Source organism: Pomacea canaliculata, linkage group LG10, assembly GCF_003073045.1.
Source record: "Pomacea canaliculata isolate SZHN2017 linkage group LG10, ASM307304v1, whole genome shotgun sequence".
NCBI classification, from domain to species: domain Eukaryota; kingdom Metazoa; phylum Mollusca; class Gastropoda; order Architaenioglossa; family Ampullariidae; genus Pomacea; species Pomacea canaliculata.
The window spans coordinates 22,567,512-22,589,708 of NC_037599.1; the positions used below are offsets into that span (position 1 = coordinate 22,567,512).

Consider the following 22,197-nt stretch of genomic DNA (forward strand, 5'->3'; position numbering starts at 1 on the left):
AATTTTGTCAGAAGCGCGGAAACATAAAAGATGCCTGAAAAAAAGTGTAGCCTCGAGTTATTAATATTCTTTACTTGGCAAAAGGTAGAACTATAAAAATGTAGCTCGAGGAATGTGTTCTAAGAAGCTGGTTTAGCAAACCGGAATCAGACGTCACGTGATCCATTTCCACATGACTTCACAGACGTATTTGCAAGAATTCCGCCCACAGGGCTAACGCATATTTTATTGACTATTATTTAAATTTCCATCCTTTCCATCATGGAGTCTTGTCTCTGTAGGGCTTGGCAACTCGAGTAAGCCCAATACCAGACCACAAGCAGCATCCATCTACCCTAACAAGCGCGAGGTTCAGTCGAGATGCGCCACCCTGTCATCACAGGACACGCTGCTACTCGGGTGGTTCCAGCAGCATCTCAGGAAGTACACTTGCACGTGCTGCGATAGGACAGAGGCACGTGCACACTGACTTGAGGAACCAAACAAAGAACCATCTTGAGTGATACTGTCAGGTTCTGCTACCTCCAAGCAGGGGAAGAAATGATGGGGATAGGTGGGGGAGGGAAATCGAGCGGGTGTGAGATAAAGGAGAGAGATGTCAATCACAGGAGGCAACTCTGGATTCAGGGTGGGGAAGAGGAGACTTGTGCCATGGAGTCTGGCCTCGCACCTACTCCCTCTTCCTCTCCTACTTGGACCATAGACGCTCTGAGGACAGACACTGATGGCTACCGCGTTCCAAAATCGCGGACAAAAATTCCAGGTAAGGTCACATCGTGCCAACTGAAAATTCTTTACACCCACACCTTCTGTCTTTGAAGGTCCGCGTGCGCCTATTTCGTACCGTCTGTTGGTATAATTAGCAGCTACCACACCTCTGCCCTCACTACCCACCCACACCAACCTCCACCCTGAGTCGATCCTAACAGAGTCCTTTTCTCTCCCAGCCCGCATTTCTCTTGCACCGCTCACTGACTGTGTTAATGAAACTCGTTCACAATGTTCACAACTCCTTCTTTGTCCCTCTCCCAGCCTGGCTTCCTTCCCTGCACAGCGGCAGTGCCCTCACGACGTACGGACGTAGACCGACGCACAAAGTACGGACGTACAGAAACCGGCAGCCAGCGCCATGCCGCCGGAAGTCGTGACGTAACATCCGTTTTCACCTTCCTCAGGCTGCATTACTCTACTAAACAAGGCGCGTCCTCCTGTTTCACACAATGGATGCCTGTTGGCAATGTTCTTTGAGGACCGCGGGAAGTATTTTTGTTGTCGAACTGTCGCAACAAGTTGTGTTTGTAACAGATCTTCCTTCCTGAACAGACTGGCGAGGAAATGTTTGCGCGTGCCTTGCACGTGCTAGTCCCCTCCCCCAAATCCCCGCAGTGGGATGTTTGTGTTTATTTTATTCTGGGTATAGAAGGGACCTGTACTTACAATATACATTACTTTTTAATGCCTCTCATACACTCGTTCGCTCACACACCTTCACTTGGCGGGAGGAGGAGGGTGAGTGAATGAAAGGCAGAGAGAAGGAGGGAAATATTAAAGAAATGTAGATTCAAGCTCAGTTAAAGTTTGCAAAAATAAAAAAGATGGTTCGATACCACACGATCTACGTGTCGGAAATAAAGCAGACTGTAAAGAGTTAACAAGAACAGTAACATTGTTTATCGAATTACAGCGATGCAATTTTTCACATCCGAGAGCGACTGTGACTAATGTCAACGTTACCTGTCAATATCTCCATGTTTCTTATCTAATACACTACGGTACAAAACTGTTATCTACAAAGGAAGTTGCAAAAAAATTTTAAAAAATTGACGACAGACCAGCAATATTCAGTATCGAAATTATCTAAAATGATCTCAGAAAACATAAACGTCTCCTTGTCAAAGCATACTTACAAAGTAATATTAAAAAACTGAAAAAACAACAACAAAGCCAGCTAGTCAACAGTCAAACAAACAAGTGCCTGGAGTTAAAGTGAAAACACCTCAGACACACAGTTGGTCTCTGTTTCTTTTTAGCAACCCTCCATACAAATTCAAGAAGCCCCGGTGTCACTGCCCCCTCCCAACAAATGCCAAATCCTCCATATTGTTACACCGGACTGGAGACAAAGACCTACCCTACTGCAGCAGTTTACACAGTCCCTTCCTCCCCCTCCCGCTCATTCACTCATCCACCTACCCGTCTCTACACCTACCCGTCTCTACAGCTGCCAGAATTCTTGGGCGCGGTAGCGGGTACACGGTAAAGAACTAACAAGGCCGACCACTGAAAATAAAACCGTGGCGACAATCTGCCTGCCCTTCCCCAACACAGGATGCAGGAGCAAGTCTATGTACCCGCTGATGTACCCGAGTGTTAAAAGCCGAGTCGTTGACGAGTCATTCAACGACTGAGTCTCTCAAAAGGTTCATTAGCAGGAAAATGCTGAGGACTTTTACATTTTAAATTGTAATGACACGAGATTACAAAGTACCAACGAGGAGTTAGTCACTTGTTTAATTTTCTTGCAGTGATCTCGTTTTACTCATGCATTTTTTCTTTCTCTCTCTCACAAAACCAATATACTTCAATTTTTTCTTTTAATCTAGCAATATACACAGTCGACTTGAGAGACTTCAATGTTTCAGATAACTAAATAAAAATAACAATCTCTTAGTTTGAGTTTATTTTGTAATGCATGAACTAGTCTCGGCTAGGTAGAATACAAGTGTGAAACTCAGCAGAGCTCGGGTCATCTGACATCAGCAAGTGAAAGCAAGACACAGTTGCAGTTGTTGCTACTTGCATTCTCTTCAAACTTCTGACATCAGCAATGGGAAACACGGGAGCTTGTAAACATTCTTTTACATATATTATCGTGTGGTTTGTATATATGGAACCAAAATATTTGGTGTAGACAGATTTTTTTTTTAAATTTTCATATATTTTTCGCTAGTGAAGGGCTGTGGTCCTGATCTGAATTAAACACATCCATATACAACAATGTGCTGAGGTTTTTCTTGCAAACTCTTTCAAGAAAATAATCACACACTTAATTCCTTACTTCCAAAGTCCTTATCCCACCCACCCTTAAACATCCACTTAACAAAAACAACTTTCAATCAGTGAAGGTGCATTACTCTGGCAAAGGAAACTTAAAAAATGACTTGTCCATCTTCATGGAGCATCTACAGAGTTAGAAACATGGTGAGGAGGGCATTAAAATAATAAAATACGGGTGGCCTACCTGCCATAGCGACTGGCCAGAGCCTCCCTCTGGTGCTGAAGAGCGAAGGCGCCATCACACGCCAGCATATTGCCGCCAGGTTACGTAACTCCTCTCGACAATAACTGCTTGGCTGACCAATCACCACAAGACGAACAACCGTCTGACCCTTCAAAAAATTGACCTTATCAGTCCAAATACTTCGTAACCCCAAATAACTGCATCAGGTTCTTCGATCTTTGTTTTCTTTTCCTGATTTTCAATTCCAGAAAAACAACAACTGGAGTCCAGCAGCTGCTTGTGATGCCAACGCACGAAAGTCCGGAGTCCGTTGGTCCAGCCCTCGGGTCTAACTGTCTTCTTTGATCTGCCACCGGCGAGCGCCACGGTGCTTCGCGAGCGGCCAGTTCCGCAGATGTGCACTCTGTTGATTACTGACTGAACGGTATCGCTTATACATGCCGCGCGCTTGACCTTTCTCCCGCTGCGTGCGCGCGTGTTGGCGAGTGTCACAGAACGTGCGGGTGTGCGTGCGTGTCACGACTGTGTTAAATTAAAAAAAGTAGAAAGAGGTGTGCGTGCGTGTCTGTGGGGTGGTGGTGGTAGGTAGGGGATGGAGGAGAGAGAGACGGAGGGAGGTAAAAAAAACAGCTGGGTATTTCAGGGTAGGCTAGGTGAGTTGCGGTGAAAGACGCCGGTGTGGTGGGTGGGGGAGGGGAGAGGTGGAACTAGTCTCAGTGCGCATGCTCATAGGCGAGTACCCTAGGCTAGGATACTTTTTTAGTATCGGCGCTGGACGTGGGCACGCCGGTAGACTCGGGCTGGCCAACTTACTCGCTACCAACGGTCGAGGAAGGGGAGTGAGGGGGTGTCCAGGCGGGGTGAGAGGGAGGGAGTGGGGGGTGGGGAAAAGAGAGAGAGCATCCCTGTGCGTGTGTGCGTGCTGCGCGGTGCTGCCGTGGAGAGCTGAGCAAGCCTGTTCCCCTCCAACGAGTACGCCCCGTCGGTGTATTGACCTCAGCTCAGGATAGCTGACCTTTGACCTCAGAAACGTCAGCATCAGCGACCTCGGCAAGGCCACGCTAGGCCAGGCTGCGCGGCGTTGTACACCTCACGGGGACCGGTCATAGGTCAGGGTCAAGGTCCTTGGACGGTACTTTGCTGCATGAGGCGGGTGGAGTGGTGGTGGTGGTGGGGGCAGTGATGGTTGGGAGAGAATGTAACTTGTCAGAGCGCCTGCGAGGGTGTGTATGTGTCAGCATGTTAGTACTGCTTTAGTCCTCCTCCCCCACCCCACCATATCCCTACAACCGCTGTTTCAAAGTGTTTCTCTCGCTACCCACCCACATCTGTTTTTCTCATTTACCTTTTCAAAACCCATTCGTGCTCAACATCGCTTACCTCCTGTACATCCCACTCCACCCTAAACTACATGTATGCGCGCGGGTTTGCAAATAATTGTGGTAGTGAAACGAGGGAGGGACTAGGCAAGGGGTGGCAGGAGGGGCAAGTGGAAAGACAAGTTAAAAAAACCCAGTACTATAGGAGTAAGGCTGTCAGGATAGTGGTGAGGGAGAGAACGAGAGAAGGTGTGTAGCAGGAAGCAGCGCCCTCTTCACATCTACGCATGATCCCACTAATCCCTGGTGTATCAACGATAAATAAACTACCATTAGATTCTTCTAAGAAATCGAGCGAGACAGAGAGAGGTGCTACTTAAACTGTAAACATATTTTTCTCGGGGCAGATATTGCACATAACACCGACCTTGACATCAAATCCTGTATGGCCGCCGAGCATTACCGAATTCTTGTAATTTGTTTTCCTGACGATTACAAATCCGGTATAAACACTTTCTTCAGCTGTCTACTTCATGACGATAAGCAGGAATTAGTACAAGTTCAGACAAGCTGTTATGTAACCCTGTGTGTTATGTTTGTGTTTATGTTTGTGTAGGTAGTTGAGAGTATGATAGCGAGGTGTTAATCACCAGCGAAAGTAAACACTGAGGTGAGGAGCGATAGAATTACTTCCAAACCAGCCCCACCTGTACAGCAAACAATACTTTCCTTTTGTTCCCTACCTTCCTCCCACTGCGCTTTCAATCGCTCCCTTTTTAGCCGGGCTAGGGGGGTATCTGGGGGGGTGGTATTATCCAGGCCCCTGTACCAGCAAGCAAAGGGTGAGGAGGAGGAGGAGGTCGGAGGATTGCAGAAGAGGGAAGGGCATTCAGGCAAACCTGCAACGGGGTGACATGGCATCATTATTGTAATGGGATGTAAGGGAATGACAAGATGGTGAGGAGTGGTCCTCCACCACCACCACCACCACCCAGGACGACCCATCTGCATCGCTGGAAGCCATCAACCTCCTATCATCAGTCAGAGAGTGGGGGACTAAAGCTGGGTGAGCCTCGGGACAGACAGCCTGACAACATGTCAAGCTAGCGAGGTGTCAATCTTCACATTAAAACAAAACATGATTTGGTGAATATCCGTGTAATAGAAATTTAAACAATCCTAAAAAATAAAACAATAACAATAATTAATTCCTAAAATAACAATACCACCGTTTAAATGCTAAAGCAAGAAAATACGGCCGGAGAAATGCAACACGCACAGTCCAAACACATAAATATACAGATAATTATGAAAATACAGATATTACAATTTTTGTCAATAATCAATCAAGTATTTTGTATACAATCTGGATTTCCTTTTTTTAAAATTCACATGGCCGTCTGCACAATCAGAACTGACTGGAATTACCATTTTTCAACAATACGGATTATCCTTTGTGTACGTGTACGTGTATGTGTGAAAGATTTATGTTTGTGAGTCAAAATTAGAAAAATCAGTGCATTGGTATACAGGACTGCGTGTGTGTGTGAGAGAGAGAAGGAGGGAGAGGGGTGTGTGGGTGTGTGGGTGGGACAGCACCCGCACGTCTCCGTCGACAACGCAATGAATGAGCTCTACACGAGTCTCTCATAGCAACGTACTCCTTACTCCATCATCAATCCAGCCAGTACAGTTTTTTTTTTTTTTTTGCCAGGACATGACTAAAAATAGTCGAGCACGCTAGACCTTGCTTGATGTAACTCGACCCCACACGCCAGGAAACACACAGCATGGCCCCGGAGCCCACAGGCACGCACAGTCACACCGAGTATTCGATCACAAAGCCAAACAAATCTCTCACCTACAATTAACTTCAACCGGCTGTGAAAGGAGGACAATAACTGTCTTCAGTTCAACCATTCGAGCTCGACCTTACGGTCTCATTCAACGACTACAAGAGGTCTGCCAACTGCCAAGCGAGTGACAGACAAGCTGCTGTCTTGCGAAGGATAAACACAACCATCATCATCTCTTGCTTATAGTCAATGAAATATTATCCTTCAAAGATGATGTTGCTAAATGATGGATGAATGAGAGAAGAAGGATTTACCACGTGAGTTAAATAAATAACTGGACGAGGTCTGTCGAGGGTTTTTTTTTTTATTTTTTCTACGCCATACTTCCCCGGCTCATGGCTCTGAGCCACTCAACAAAGGACCTGACTGGGAGAGGCCCCCACAGGCACAAGCCAGCAACTAAAAAAAAAAAAAGAGCGGGGGCAAGAAAAAAAATCACGCACACGAGGGTACACACTTCGCGCTTCACACACATCGCCTACTCACCAGCTTCTGACGGTAGACGACGACCCCAGTGGACAGCAGCCTCACTTGACATACTTCCCCACCAGTGCAGGCACTGACCACTATTACGTCATGAGGGCAACACGCGCTGCAAGAGGTTAGCAACGGTGGCGAGCACGCCAGCGGACGTGAAGAGTTATGTAACCTGTCCGCGCGCATGAGGCGCAGCCGGCGCGGCGTGCGGGTCACGTGGTCGCTTGAACTCGGATGACCTGAAAACTGGAGAGGCCAACCGCCATGATTGTTGTGCTGGGAGGCGACAGGCAGACGAGAAGAAACTATGGAGGAAAGGGATGAAGTAAGCTGTTAGCTCTACTGTTCTCGCAAGCCATGTGGAAAATGGCAGGTTGTTGGTCTTCGTCAGCCATTTGTTTGGCATGGCACAGTGTCCTTGTCAGTGTGTCATGTATGTGTGTGTGTGACATGACCACGGGAGGGCTTTGTTACGGTTCATCGCAATACGAAAACTTCGATCCGAGGGCGAGAAAGCTCGGGCTAGAGTCTGTTAGTCTTGACAGTCTGTTACATCATTCCAGGGACTCCATTCTCTTTAGGCAATATTTCTTTTAATAAATACCAAGAGTCATCGTGTGTTATGTGTGTGTTTGCAGTTTTTTTTCCACTACAACCTTTAAATAATTCGCTTGCATTTAAAAGAAAACATTATTCCATTGTGAACATTCCATTGTCTGAACACTCCTACCAGAAAAAGCAAAATATCCACTTTTACAGATTACCTTTTGTAATATTTTTAGTGGAAAGGTTGAAACAAAAAAATTTTTATTACAATAAAATACACTTTTAGTTCCTGTCTGCCACGGTGCCATCTGTTTGTTGGTGCTGATGTTTGTTTGTATGGTTGACTGTCAGTTGTTTGTAGTATTTCGTGTTCATTGCACTGAGATCGCATTCACACTGGGAAATACTGTTTACGAATTATTATTATATTAAAATGTTAAGTAATTTGATATTTTAATTCTCTTTAAATATCAGGGTTTTTTTTTACCTCCACATCATATAGCACCAACAATAATTTAGTAGTTTGTACACATGATAATCACTGATTATCCATTTTTATTATGGTTTCTCGGCATCACTCAGCTGTCGATAGTAATTGCTGCTTGCTCACTCAAGTGTGTCGGCCTTGCCAATATTTCTCACAACAGCAGTTCGTATTATCATTTAGAGGGGAACAAAGGTTTCGATCATTATGAGTTTGTTTGACCTGTGCCTAATGGATGGGTAAATAGAATAAATCAGTTTGTGGTCCTGATCACAGCATATCGAGCGTTTCCTCATGAGGAAATCCTATTGTATATCTCGAATTATATTCATTATTATTATTACTACGATTCACGTAGATATCGACCGGTCTAGCAATCATTTCCTCCATTGTATTATTTGATGTTGCTTTCTTACACAGACTTGCAAGGAACAAGAGATGTGCATTGTTATTGTTCATTGTTGTAACAGCTGCACACATTCCCTGCCCTCGTCCAGGCGACCGGGATGCACTGACCAGCATGGTGCGACCTCTACAGGTTAGGAGAATGAATGAATGTTGAGCAAAGTAGAACAGAGCTGTGTATTTATATAAATATATGTCTATATTTTCTCAAGTCAGATTATCATTGCTAATCGTAATATGCCTTGTCAGCAAATGGTTTTCCAAATACTGGGTCAGTCCTGGCGCACTTATCAATGACTGTCTCTCGTTACAGTCACACACACCCGTCCCCATCCCCATGACCTCTCACCCCTCGTTACCGGTCCTGTGTGTGTATGTGATATCCTTCTGTGTGTGTGTGTGAGTGTGTAAGTGTGTGTGTGAGTATGTGTGTGTAAGTGTGTGAGTGAGTCTAAGTGTGTGTGTGAGATCACCGCCTGCGACTCCGGCAACTGCGCGACTTTGCCCTTTGCACTCCGTGTTGCGCGCGCAGCCACATTAAAGATGCACACGAGGTGGATACAATGAAATGCCATTCATGGAGGCGACCGGGGGGGTTGGGATGAGACCATTTTCACGATCAGCTGCTGAACGAGCATTATTTTTAGCTCACCGCCAGTTTGGCAGCATGACGAGGGAGCTGACATGTTTGGAAACCTTCATATCTTCTTCACCATTAGTGACAAACGCTGGAGCATGCGGTGACATTGTGCTGCAATGCGATTCAGCCTGTTGAAGATGTTCAGGCTGCACACGTGCGCGTGTGAGAACTGATAGAAGGGAGACGAATCGCTCGTCCACGGGGATTACTTTTCTATGCGGAGCCACCTCACGCGCTCCGGGGCATTACTCGCACGAGCTGGCGTAGAGTGTTACAGTTGTAATGAAAGCCACTGTGAGTTGCACACTTCACACAAAATTAAACACATCGCCCATCGACATCTTTTTTTTTTAAATCAAGAAAAGCTACAATAAAGATTGTTCTCTGCAGGATTCCTATCAAGCTGATAGTCGACCATTGTTTACCCTTCTCTTTGAGTGTGTGTGTGTGCACGCGCGCTTGTTTACATGCAAACATAAACGATGCAAAGACGGATTTATTTTATTAAACTATTTAGAGAGTCATGGCAGTTGTACATATTCATAATAACTGAATGCATTATGATGTAACTAAGTTTATATCCTGTTGATAAACATTACTAAAATATTAATTAATTTGTTGCTTTAATTATAATATTGCCGCGGAGGTATATCTCTGGACTGCTGGCTGTTTGCCGGGTCAGCTCTTAGTCTTTCGCGAAGTTGTAGGTTGTCGGTTCTCGGCGAACTATTTAACAGTTTAATATCGGAAACCACGATAAAATTGTTAAAGTCGACAATAGACTTGCGATAAATTAATTACTGGGTGACTTTTTTTGGCAAAACTCCTGGACCTCCACATCCAGCAAGGTAGAGCCAGTAAACTGAAAACACACCAGCCCATACAGATTTTTTTTCTATTTTTAAAGAGTTTTTGTAACCTTGTCAACACAAGAGTTTTCATTGTCTGCTCGTCTTCTTTTATGTCCATAAAGGGTGATTTCTAAGTCCATCTCTCCCTCACTTTTCAAAACAACCAAAATCCACTACACCCAAACATTTCTATCTGCTCAGGTACCCGTACATTCAAGCGTGTACAGCTATTGACGAAAAAGCTACAAAATGAAAAATAAATAAATAAAAGCCCAATGGGACAAGCGTCTTGGTCTCCCTAGTGATGTGCCCAGACCCTGCAGATGTAGCCCTACCCCAGGGGCTTTAGATATAAAGAAGCCCAAGCTTAAATTATGATAAAGGAATGTTCGCGGGGTCTGCTCACCACTTCATAGCTTCACAGACATCACACTTGCCCTGGGGTCGTAGTTGTGAAATGATAATAGGTCGTTTCCCCAGGGTAAAATGGGGAACTCAAGAAATGAATTCTTACTTTTGTAATAACAATGCCATGACAAGACCCAGTGAACACTACTTCATAGTTCTCTACCACAGGACATCCTTGCCAACGCATGTGAAGTGCGGCTTTCCAGAGGTGAAACATCTGCAGTGTGGACACTGCTTTATAACTTCGGGAAAAAGACTTTTGTCTTCGAGTTCCCTGTCGCTTCATAGTTACAGCCCCTGAAATAACATAGACACAGAAAGATACAAAGGAGGAGTTTGGTCGACATGGAAGTAAATGGCTGACAGATTATTGCCTATTCGATACAGAGTGGGTGAACCAGTGCAAGTTTTCAAGCAGAGAGATGACGGGGACATTGGGATGCACTAAAGATGGATCTGCAGTATAGTTCTGTACTTCCTGAGGGGAGATTATTTTAAATGGCAAGCGAGAAGTATTCCCCCGTAGCTAAGGCAAAACAGAGCTGGATCAGTAACAAGAGTTTTGTGATGTGCAATAAGAAAAAGTGACATTGTACTCATCTTACAGATTGCAAATCTTATTGACACGATCCTTCATAGAAAGTTTGTTTTTTGTTATATATTACATCATGAACATGGTTTAGTCATGGACATTTCACTTTTTCAGTGTAAGTGACTGAACAGCGAAGCCAGAAGGATCAATCAAAAATAATTCACTTTTAAAGTAATTGCAGTTCCTGAATCATCCAGGTTTTAATATCTGATGTACAAGCTTGAAGAAGAAGAGAAGGAAATCGATGGAAGCTTTCATAGAAGTGACAGAGCTGCGTGTCATCATCAACATCAGCATGCGAGACAGAGTGGAACTCAATTACCTCAGAGAGAGGCTCGCCATGAAACGAGAAGTAGAGGACATGGGGTAAATCCCCGAGGAAATCCAAACTAGACGGGTGCAAATTCAGAAGGAAGTCCAGCTATGAGAACAGTCTGTTTTCTGTCAGTAAGACAGGACTGCCAGAAAGACAGTTCTCTATCATCAATGCCGAGGAGATTCCGGAGACGGTCGATAAGAATATCGAGGTCGATAGTGTCAATGGCCGCCGCAAGATCCAGAAGGATGAGAACAGAAAGTGATTCATCTCAATATCATCATCATGGTCGTCGTCGTCGTCGTCATGTAGCGGACCATGCTACACCCCTCTCTCCACCAACTTCACTTGCTGTCAGTTCCAAATTGGCATTGATTTCAAGAGACTGTGCAGCTTGTCTTCACGGCCTCGCCCCATCATACCTGTCTGAGCTACCCCCGCCTTACCTCCCCAATTGGTCTTTTCAGTCTGCTGTGTTGCTCATCCTCTCTGTGCCACGCACCAGACGGGAGAAATTCAGCAGACGATCCTTTTTAGTCTCAATCCCCGCTGTCTGGAATTCTCTTCCCTTAATCTCTTCGATCTGTCTCTACATCCGAATCCTCCAAATCCAACCCCAAAGCCATGTCTTGCATAATCAAGAGTTGTGTTGCGCCTACCCCTCAATTCGTCATCTACATACTTACAATATTTTCATGGTATTCATCTTTCTGACACATGTTTCGTGTATGGTTGACTGTGATTGGTTCATGTTTTCTCTGTAAATGATTTTTTCCCTCAGTTCGTGTATGTAGGTCACTGGACATTAAACTTGATCTACCTGATAACCTGTGAGGAGGTTGACGCGATGTTGAGGTCAAGGTGCTTGGGTCACGACTCACCTGGGGCCAGCTTGCACGTGTATAGACAGTCGATGAGTTGGCAGCAGATGAGTGATGCATGATAAGAACTGACGATTACCCTGAAGGGGTTGTGGCGGACACATGAGATAGTGAAATCATGATTTTCCTATTCAGGACACCTCAAGGCTAGCTGAATGGCTGCCCCCATCCTAGCTATCCGCTTGACTTCTTGCATACCCAGTCACCTGCCAGCGACCCAGTTTGCTCGTGGCAATGTAGGACAAACTGATATTTGGGCCGTTAAGCGGGACTACGTAAGCCGTTTGTCGTGAGATACTGTGCCAACGTCCTTCGCTTGGAGGCCAACTCATCTCCCAGAATGTGATTGTACAGATATACTTCACTGCTGTTTGTAAGCGTGCGTGCGTGCATGCGTGTGAAAGAGAGACAAGGTTAGTTCAGTCGTCTCTTGGCTGGTACCTTGGAGGGGACAGTGAGTAGGTCTTGCACAGGACGACCATGTTCGTAAGCAAGTTTTTCTGGCCATCGAGGTGTCGACCACCTTTCAATATACCTTAAAGTACAGTCTTCGACAAAGTGTCGTGCAATGGCACATGTCCAGAACAGACCACGTGATTGTTGCGAGTAGAGGTTCCTGGTCTGCTACGACTCTGGCAACCACAATTTGTACAAAGTCAATGGTTTTATGTTCCCTGTACGAGAGACAATTGTTGTCAAATGCTGTGATTTTTTTCTCCGTGTCGATGACCAGAGTCCCTATAACAGGATCGGCTGATATGGTTGTCATCTTGAAAATCCTGTCCAGACTACCCATTGCCGGTGTTGCTGTCACGAGTCTGATTGAGATTCTGTAGTAGAGCTTCTGTCTCTGAAATTAATGGATACAAATACTCAAAGCTGCTTACATCTTTAAACCATGCTCCGTTCATGAAGATATCTGCTTTGCCGTTGCTAGTGGGGACTTTACTCTTGGAGATAAAGGGAGAGAAAACAGCGCAACTGCTTGTGCTTGTATTTTACCAAATTCATTTTTATGAGACTTTTTGTGAAACAATATCACAATTACACAATAAAACATCTCATGCCAGATCGGCAATGATGTCACTCGACTGTGCACACATACACACAGACACATACTTATAAACAGATACCTGTGTATGCCGAGTAAAATACATCGCATGTACGCACGCGGGCACGCACTCACACACACCTTCCCCCTAAACACACACACAGGTTCCCACTTGCCCTGCTGTTACCCCCACTGATAAGCATCAGAAGCTAGTGGACAGCTGCACCGCATCGATCACTGAAGGTTCTGGAAGTTTGGGTCTAAGGTTTTTTTTCCCATGATAATGGTATATGGCCCAACCGCCAATCAGAAAACACGAACTGGGTGAATGGTTTCCTGGTCAGCGCGTGAGGCAGATGGTCGGCACGTCCTTGTCTTGCCTCCTCTTCCGCTTTGCTCTTTGCAGGTCACGCCCCCTATTGGCAGGCATCTCACAAGGGCCGGCTAATCAATCCTTGTTAGTCAGGCTTACCTTTGGCCTCAGCAATACACTCGGATTTTGTGACGGGTGATGATCAGTGTAGCCTTATCGCCTCACAATTGACAGTGTGAGAAAATACTCAGTTGATGTTTTGTAGGGAGCAAACAGTGATTTAGCTTCACGAGACCTCGCTAGATTATTTTTATTCTAATAAAACAATTTACAGTGTCACAGCTGGTAAAGGTCAGTAACAGAAACCCTCGTGATTGTCTATAAAATAAGGCTCTCGTTAAAACGAAAATAAGCCAGATATTTTATAGCTCTGTTCAGTGAGCGTTTACAGCTCACAATTCACACACACACACACACATATATTTATACGCGCATACATTTCATACATTAATTTATAAACTCACATTCACACAGATTTACACAACAAACCTCGTGCTCACAAGTGATGGGTTGTTTACAGTTTTATTTTGTGTGTGTTTTGTGAGAAACACGTGTGTTGTGTGTGCGTTTTGGTAAGTTGGGTGCGTATGTGTGTGTGTGCGCCCACGTGCATGAGTGTATACATCCGTGTGAGTGGACAGCTTGGTTCAAGTTTTTTTTTATTTCGTATTCACTTTATCCTTTGACCTTTTCCTGTACACTCACCTACTCCTCCCCTTCCTTCCTCTGATCAGAGAATTCTGGCGCGTGTTTGGCTGCATGTTCACCTGCCCGATGTTTTGGGGGTCACGTGGTGTAAAGGCAGGTGTTACACCGTACACTTACAGCACTGACCCTCGTGCACAAAGGTAGGTCAGAGGGGAACTGCTGGCGCTCACAGCGGCGGTCAGTCTGGACAAGACCTGGCAAACAGTCGCGAGCAGGAAACAGAACTGAGAAGTGCTCATGAGTAAGGAACATAAAAAAAACATATCCTTTGATATACTTAATATCTTTTTACGAATTGAAAGTCACGTGATACAAATAGAAACACGTTTAAGTGTGTATATTCTATCTCTATATTTATCGATCTGTCTTGTCCGTGATTTCTAGGAATTCATTGATCATATATACACGAGAAAATATATCTGTTACACTTCGTAAAAAATAACACTCGATGCTACAAAATCCATCTATAGAGAGATTGAATTAATATTATTATTATGGTTAACAGTATTAATTACGCCATGGTAGGTACTGGCGAGTTCAACAGTCAGGTTTCTAAAAAAAAAAGTAGAGCTGTTACACCAGAGCACTGGATACCATGCCGGTCACACCATGTCACACACTGTCACACCAGTCACACCATGTCACACCATGTCAGCCCACACTTTAGGATAAGGGTGTGTTGTTTCATCTATCTTCATGCCCTCCATGCCCTCGCATCCATCTCACACTCCAACCTCGCATACCAACAGTCGTGGCCGAGTGATTAAGGATTAATTACAGTTCTCACAGTCGCCGGAGATTGTGAGCCACGGAGTCAAGAAACGAAGTGATTAGAGAAAAAAAACTGAATTGTTGTGAGTTTGGAGGGTCAGGACGAGGGGAAGTGTTAAAGGTCACTATTGACCTTTGTTGTCAGAGAATAATTGGAAATGTCCGTTAATGCGAGGCCATCATTTTTGTTTTGTAAAGGTGTCAGCTCTCACGGTGATGGTCAGAAGGCAGTGTGGAAGAATAAAGTTTAGAGGAGTTGATATTAAGGACAAGGGTGGCTGGGCGGGACAAGGGATGCATATTGTGGATTCTCTCTCCTCTCTCCCTCCTGGCGATGATACCGTGGCAGGTACTTCCATCCTCGATGAATGACCGAGGGCCAGCTCCCTCCTTCAGGATGTCGGTGTAGCAGGGACTGCTTGGTTCTAGGTGCTTGAAAACATCTCAGTCAGCTCGGTCGCTTTTTGTACTTTTCATCTCTTTTATTCTCGACGTGCATTGTGTTCTTTATTATCGACATCAATTTGCAGCCTCGTGCTCTTTCATCCTGTCACAGGATTTCTGCTTTTATGTATTTTTTTAATTGACCCACAGCAAGCTCGTGTACCCGGTCTCTCTCTCTCACACACATCTGTATGAAGACAAACGTATAGAATGAAAAAAGGTGTGTGTGAAAGAGAGACAGAAAAACGGGGATGGGGAGAAAAAATCTGAGTAAGTGCTGCATCTACAGACTTGAATTCGTGGTTTTCTTCTTGAAAATTATCTGAATACAGATTACCACTCCCTCGCGGCTTTTCGCCGTGAATAAGCACATCCTCTCTCTTTTTTCGACAACTCTGTCAGTTACAACCGATTCCTGTGGGTGGGACATGCAAGGTGTAGTAGTCGAGTGTTTGAAACCACACGACATCTCATGAAAGCCTAGCAGTTCACTAACAAATCATCGTCTGCTTTCATTTAAATGTGATTTGAAACGTGGGAGGGCAGGCCAGACTATTAGGACTGAGAAGTGAAAGACTGTACATCAGTCACAGTAGGATGCAAGATTTGAGTGTGTGCTGCTGGCAGGACTACAAGACTAACGGTCAGTCCTCGGAGAATCTCATCTGATGAACAAACTTGATCACATGCAAGACAAACCATAGGGTTCTATGACATAGTATTAAACTGTAAATTCACCGCCTAAAACTGTTCACGAATATTTTTTTTTTGTGTGTGTTTTGAAAACGTCTGCAGTATGTCCGCCATGTTGGGCTCGCGAAAGCGGGTGGAACCCATCAAAGACACGTGGATGGATATAAGTATCGACATCAGCCACAATAATGGAGTTATTCTTTGTCCTTATCCTTGACACGATTATAATTTATGGAGTCTGTTCGTCTTCCGGTCACATCGACGGTGATGGACGCCTTTCTGAGCGCGCCATATTGTTTGGTGGATGCGTCACTTCCGCTCACGCTTCAAACTGTTTCCTAGACAGCCCCCTAGAGATGTATAGAGCATCCGTGTACAACATTTTTTGTTGTTGAAAAACTACAATATCTTTGTCATCTTGAGGAAATACAGTCAGGGAGGATACTGCTGCCAGTCAATCATCCCACGGAGGAAATGTTTCGCCATTTTTGGCGCCAGTCAGTTGCCGCGGCGCTTGTGAAGTTTCCTCGTGAGATGGAAGTGACCCGACGGAAGGCCGTGTCGTGGCATCCACTTCAGATCGACTGTTCTACACGCTTTCTCTTCCTTGGTGATCATAATGATAGGCGTCAGTAGGTCTGTCCTGTTTGTTGTACCCAGAGTGTCTCACTGAGTCAGAATGGTATTTGACCTTTCTGCACTTCATGCAGCATACAAATAAATATCCTTCCCTATTCCTCCACAATATTTTGTCCTGTGTCGAAGTGTGTTTGTTTTTGGGAGTGATGGGGATGGGTTTGTGTGTGTCCTTACCTCTCTGTCATCCTCTCTCCACCTTATGCTTGTCTGTATGTGCGTGTACTTTTGTGTGTGCTGGCTAGTCAGCACCCATCCCCACCCCTAACCTTCCCTTCCACCCTCGTCTGCGATCGACCAGCCAGTTCTGTCTATCTGTTTAGTGAACATTAGACGGCTGAGATGTTAAGGGCGCCCCCACTGGGAAGATAAACTGAAAGCTGCAATAGCTGCACCTACTGACTGCGCAGCCAAGAGCGAGGATGTCATTTAACACAGCACTGCACTCCAGCACTTGATCTGGTTAACGACCCCCCACGCCATATTTGTTCCTTTTCTCACTCTCTCCTACCCATCCTCCACCTCCATCTTTCTCTGTGTGCGAAACACAACCAGTCGACCAACCAAACAAACATTTTTATTAGTTTAGGTCAGTAAAGGTTTTAAAACAGCATCTTCTGTACCATACCTCACTGACTGCTTATACTGTGAAGACATGTTGTCATACTGATATTTGTTCTGCTTTATAACCTAGCATCGTATTATTTGTTCTGTTGGATATTCTGTCTGTTGATATTCATTTCTGTTCTGTCATCTTGTCATTTTTCTTCATGCGTAAAAAGATCGCTTTTTTGCTCGTTTTCCCTTTTCACACCTCTTTGTCGGTGGTGAGAGTTAATGCACACCCAAGTAACAGAAGGCATAAAGCTGATTTTAAAATATATATTGGACATGGTAAATATGTTTTATTATGGATAATGCACAAGCCATGGAAGGAAACCATTGAAATACTTTCTTTTAAAATAGGTATTGCTCAGGTTGTCTAAGCAGTTTTGTATCTCATTCACGATTCTATGGGATGGGGTGAGAGGGGAGATAAAAATGAAAGCACAAGGGAGAGGACACCGGAAGGCAGACATCGCAGAAAAAGAAAATACAGAAGGAGACCGGCATCAAAACTTTGTTTAACTTTTCTGACGAGTGAACAGAATACGGTTTTAATGTCCGGTCACAGACAACAGTTCAAGAAGAGAAAAGAGAACCGGACATAATTGTGACAACTTTATATGCTGTTCCTTCTTTCAGACCTCTGCTAGCACTTTCCTCCATTCTGCTTTCAACTTTCAGTTCTTTAACGGCCAATGCTTTGAACGGCCAAGGCGGTTACAGCCGGCTGAAGAAAAGAACAGCGACTACATTCCTTGCCAGCGTCGTCTTTGTCCTCGTCCCGACCGAGAAAAGAAGAGGAAGAAAAAAGAAACTTGTGTCTCCGATTGACACGATAAAACCCATTATCATCTTGAGGGTTTTCGGTGGAAGACTTATTGTTTTCTGCACCACTGATGCTCCAAGAGTCTTGAAAAAAAATGTTTGCAACCTGTCCTAGGAAGAACAAAGGCCAGGACAAATAAATTTGGCTTTCTTCACGGTCCCGGCATGCAAGGGTCCCTTTTCAAAGAAGTTGTTTCTCCACAGGTGGGCGCGGTTTTTCAAAGACAACAAAAAAGATAAAAAAAAGTAAAAAATTAAGTTGAAAAAGTTTCAAAGGGAGACAAGCTGCAACTTCATTCAGAGTGATGTGGATTCAGCTTGCGCGGATGCCAGAAGACTGAAGAAGGAAGAAGAAAAGGCGATCAGCTCGGCATCCTTCCTTTGAACTACGGCGGGGCCTGCAGAAGACACACAAAGGCTTTGAAGGTTACAAAGAGATACTAGGGAACTCTGGGAAAAGGTCTGCGGTCGAGCGGCATCGGCGTTTGTTTTGCTGGTCGATGCGCCGACGACTGTTAAAAACCTGCGCAGTTGATTGGCAGGCAAAACGGGGAGGATCAAAGGGAAGGCGTATGATTCCGTTGGTAACGGTCTGACGCAATTACGGAGACTTCCTCTAACACACACACACCACCACCACACACACACACACCGCCACACACCACCACACACACACCACCCCACACACACCTCCCCGGGAAAAAAAACCCATCGTTAGATGGCTTGACGTGTGGTTGTTTTCTTACAGGTCACTTGTCAAAGAGATCAAAACTTGCTTTTCCTTAATACTCTTTCGTTTTCAGCCCTCGGTGATTTGTAGTTTGTCAGGAAGGCATTTCACGATCTACACATCAAACTTCAAAAAAGATTTATTAACACACACATCTCGAATCATTTCTCTACAAGAGGGAAGAAAGTGGTGACGGTGTAGTGACAGGCTGGAAGTCCTTGTAGATGTTGTAGTAGGTCGAAGAATTCTGTTCATTCAATAATATTATCTGTCTGGAACATTCGGTCTGACGGAGAGTTCCTTTATGAAATATGTTTACGTTCTAACCCAACGTATCTACGTGCATTTGACGTGGTCACGTGCATCAGAGTCGTCAGGTGCAAACGCTCCACTCGTTCATAGCTTCCTTGCCACATAAATCAAACATACATCAAGCCAGTAACCTTAAAAGCCCAAAGTTATATATATCTATCAATAAAATGTTCTAAATAAAAGGCAAAAACAATTTCAAATATAATAGTAAATATGGTTTTATAAATGGATTTAAACTCTCCAACAAAGGAAAACTATCTAAATAAAGTCTCCTAGACAAACGCCGAACTAGTAACCATAACCTTGTTCTTGTTGTTTGGTTCCTTTTTGTGTTTTCTGGTATTTGATTTTATTTTTCATTGAACGGTTGTTTATTCTTTTATAGTTCATGTGTTTTTTTCTGTCCCTCGTATGCTGTCCATGTTTCGTTCTTGTTCTTAATCAACCACAGACACAGAAATGGTTGCCCACTTTTGTTGATAAACTATGAAAGCAAAAATACTGTTTGCGGGACACGCACGTGCACGCACTTTCGCACCCATACACGCAAAACACATTTTAGTTTTTCCCTTTCCCTCCTTTTTGTTCACATCCTTTGTGGGTCTTTCTTTGAAGGAAACTGGCTCCATGAGGGTCTCTGGGTTCAGGGGTCAGTCTGAGCGCGGTCTGTGGCGACTGCGGTCCAATTTACTCTCGGTGGCAAGGTGAGGGTGTCCACAGTCGTCGAACAACGCCCCTAATTTCTTTTTTTTTTTTTTCTTCTCTTTTCTCCACCAGCCCTCACACTCATGTTTGATTCTTCAGTGGAGGCTACTATTAGGGGTGTGAAAAGGGTGTCCAACTCATTCTCAGCTCCCAGCACCCTGACCTTTAAAACAAGTCTTACACCTGTGACCAACCTTTTCACGTGTCTCTCGTCCCCTACCCCTTCCAAGGCTCGTGAACAATAACCATTCCCCTAACCCCAACACTAAAAGAAAATTGTAACTTTGTTGTTAGCAGTCAGAAAAAGAAAAGATGAGATTAATATAAACCAAAGCTCTAACAATATATAAACTTCACAGTTTTTCTCTGTAACTGAAATGGAATCAAAGGGAAACTAACTTCTGTAAGTTAATATATTATTTTAACTAAGCAAAAAATGAACTTTAGTAATTAGCGACAAAGCTGTGGGTCAGTACAGTTTGGGTCGGGAGTCTCCTTTCCAGACCGTCCACAGTCGTCGTGTTACCATCGGCGCATGATTGTGTCATGAAGTTTAACATAATGCAGTTTGTAAGTCCATCTTCTTTGACCTTTGGAGGAACAGTCTCATCCGACTTTCCTGTGGGTTTCTGACACCAAAAAGCACCTGTCTGATATTGTTTTGTCTAATCCCTACTGGATGACTGCAGGACTCGTCGATCGTCTTACCTGGACAAACTTCAGAGGGCTCAGAATAATATTGTTTTTCTGATCTTCCGTAGGCGAAAAGCAGACGATGGTCCCTCCGCAAGTTTCGTTGGTTGCCAGTCCGATCTCGGGTGGATTACGAGATGCCAACCGTTGTGTCCTCACATACCTGTCTGAACTACTGAGGCTTTAATACCTTAGTTGGTCTCAATGGTCCACATGCGTTGTCCTCCTCTCTGTCCCAGGATTCAGACAGGAGAGATTTCTGTTCATTCTTTAAACCCGCCGTTTGGAATACCCTTCCCCATTCTCTTCGACTTGTGTCAACATTCCAAGCTTTCAAGTCGTTTCTCAAAACCCACTTCTTTAAGAAATTCCTACACTACTCCTCTTCATCTTCATCTCTTTTCGTTCATGTTTGTCATGGTTTCATCCGTTTGCTGACGATTGTATTTTTTTAATACGGTTTGTTTGTGGAGGGTTTTTTGTACAGCGCATTGATCTCGCTCAACACTGAGAAATGCAAACTTGTTATTATTATTATGTGACAATGAAACGCTGCGAGTCTTGTTCTCCCGAACCAACAGTAATTTCCAAGAGCGAATGTTTTACCTTACATTCCTTGAATAAAATGTCTCCAGGGCCCAATAGTGACCGTTGGTTTGCCCGCCATTCTGAATCGTCACACCCACGCACGTGCGCCTCTCGCTTTCCTGAACTACATTCACTCCCACAGTTTATGCACGTGAATACGCCGCCAATACTTTTTTTTTCATTCCATTGAAAAGCTTTGCTGTAGTCGCCACTGCTGGCCCTATCCACCGACTCTCCTCTTCTAATGTCGAGTCTTTATTGCGGTTTGCGGGGTTGAGTTTTGAGTGCTGCCTTCTTTTGATTTTTTTTTTTTCTCACTTCCACGGTCTCTCTGGTCAGGCATAAGCCTTCTGGCTATTTTTAAAAATTCTTATTCTCTGTTTCTGAAATCGCTCTTTGGTTTCTTTAAAACTACTATCTCCTGGTCTTTCAAACCCTCAATTCCAAGCCTGCCCATCGCTGAGTAATGCTTAGTGAGACATTAGTAAGTTGTGTATGTAATCCACACGTTTCATATAGCAAAGATTTTTTTTTTCCTTAGAAAGCTGTCTGTGGCAAAGATTTTGCTCACTTTTGTATTTAAATCTGTGTGTGTAGTAGTAGTAGCCCTCTGAGTGCGAATTGTTTCTCCTCTGTGACACCATTGTCTCCTCTCTGTACTTCCGTCCAGTGCTGACCCCGGCGCTGTCCCGTCTCGATGGCACTACAGGGTGATGTCAGCGTCTGCAGCCCTCGTCGTCGCCATTTTTATGTGTCCAGGGTCTTCCAGTGCCAATGTATTAGTTTTCACCGAATGCAGTAACTTTCCAGATATTTGGGTGTTTGTTTTTTTAAGTCTGATTGCTAGCGATTTGGCCTTTGGCATTTCTATTTTATTCCCTCCCAACAAGCGCTTGCTGAGAAAAACCCTTTTATGACCCTTTGTTGTTTTTTTTAAAATTCTCTCCCCTCTATAAACAGGGATTTTAATGTCAGTTTTCTCTTTACCTTTGGAGGACCCATAGGCTTTGGTTTATATGTTAGTATGTTCTAAAGGCTACTCCTGT

At 44.4% G+C, this 22,197-nt stretch overlaps 1 protein-coding gene across 2 annotated transcripts in view; it reads left to right on the forward strand.

Annotated features, from left to right (window-relative positions):
• The first annotated feature begins 6,902 nt into the window (after positions 1-6,902).
• The window catches only part of LOC112574299, a 37,740-nt gene continuing 22,445 nt past the window's right edge, over positions 6,903-22,197 (forward strand). Inside the window, exons 1-2 of one of the 2 annotated variants that reach the window (XM_025255290.1) lie at positions 6,903-7,218; positions 8,344-8,461. In XM_025255290.1, the coding sequence (XP_025111075.1) occupies positions 7,201-7,218; positions 8,344-8,461 (136 nt within the window). In that variant the 5' untranslated portion in view covers positions 6,903-7,200. The remainder of the gene's footprint in view (positions 7,219-8,343; positions 8,462-22,197) is intronic. The other variant, XM_025255291.1, reaches the window with a different exon arrangement.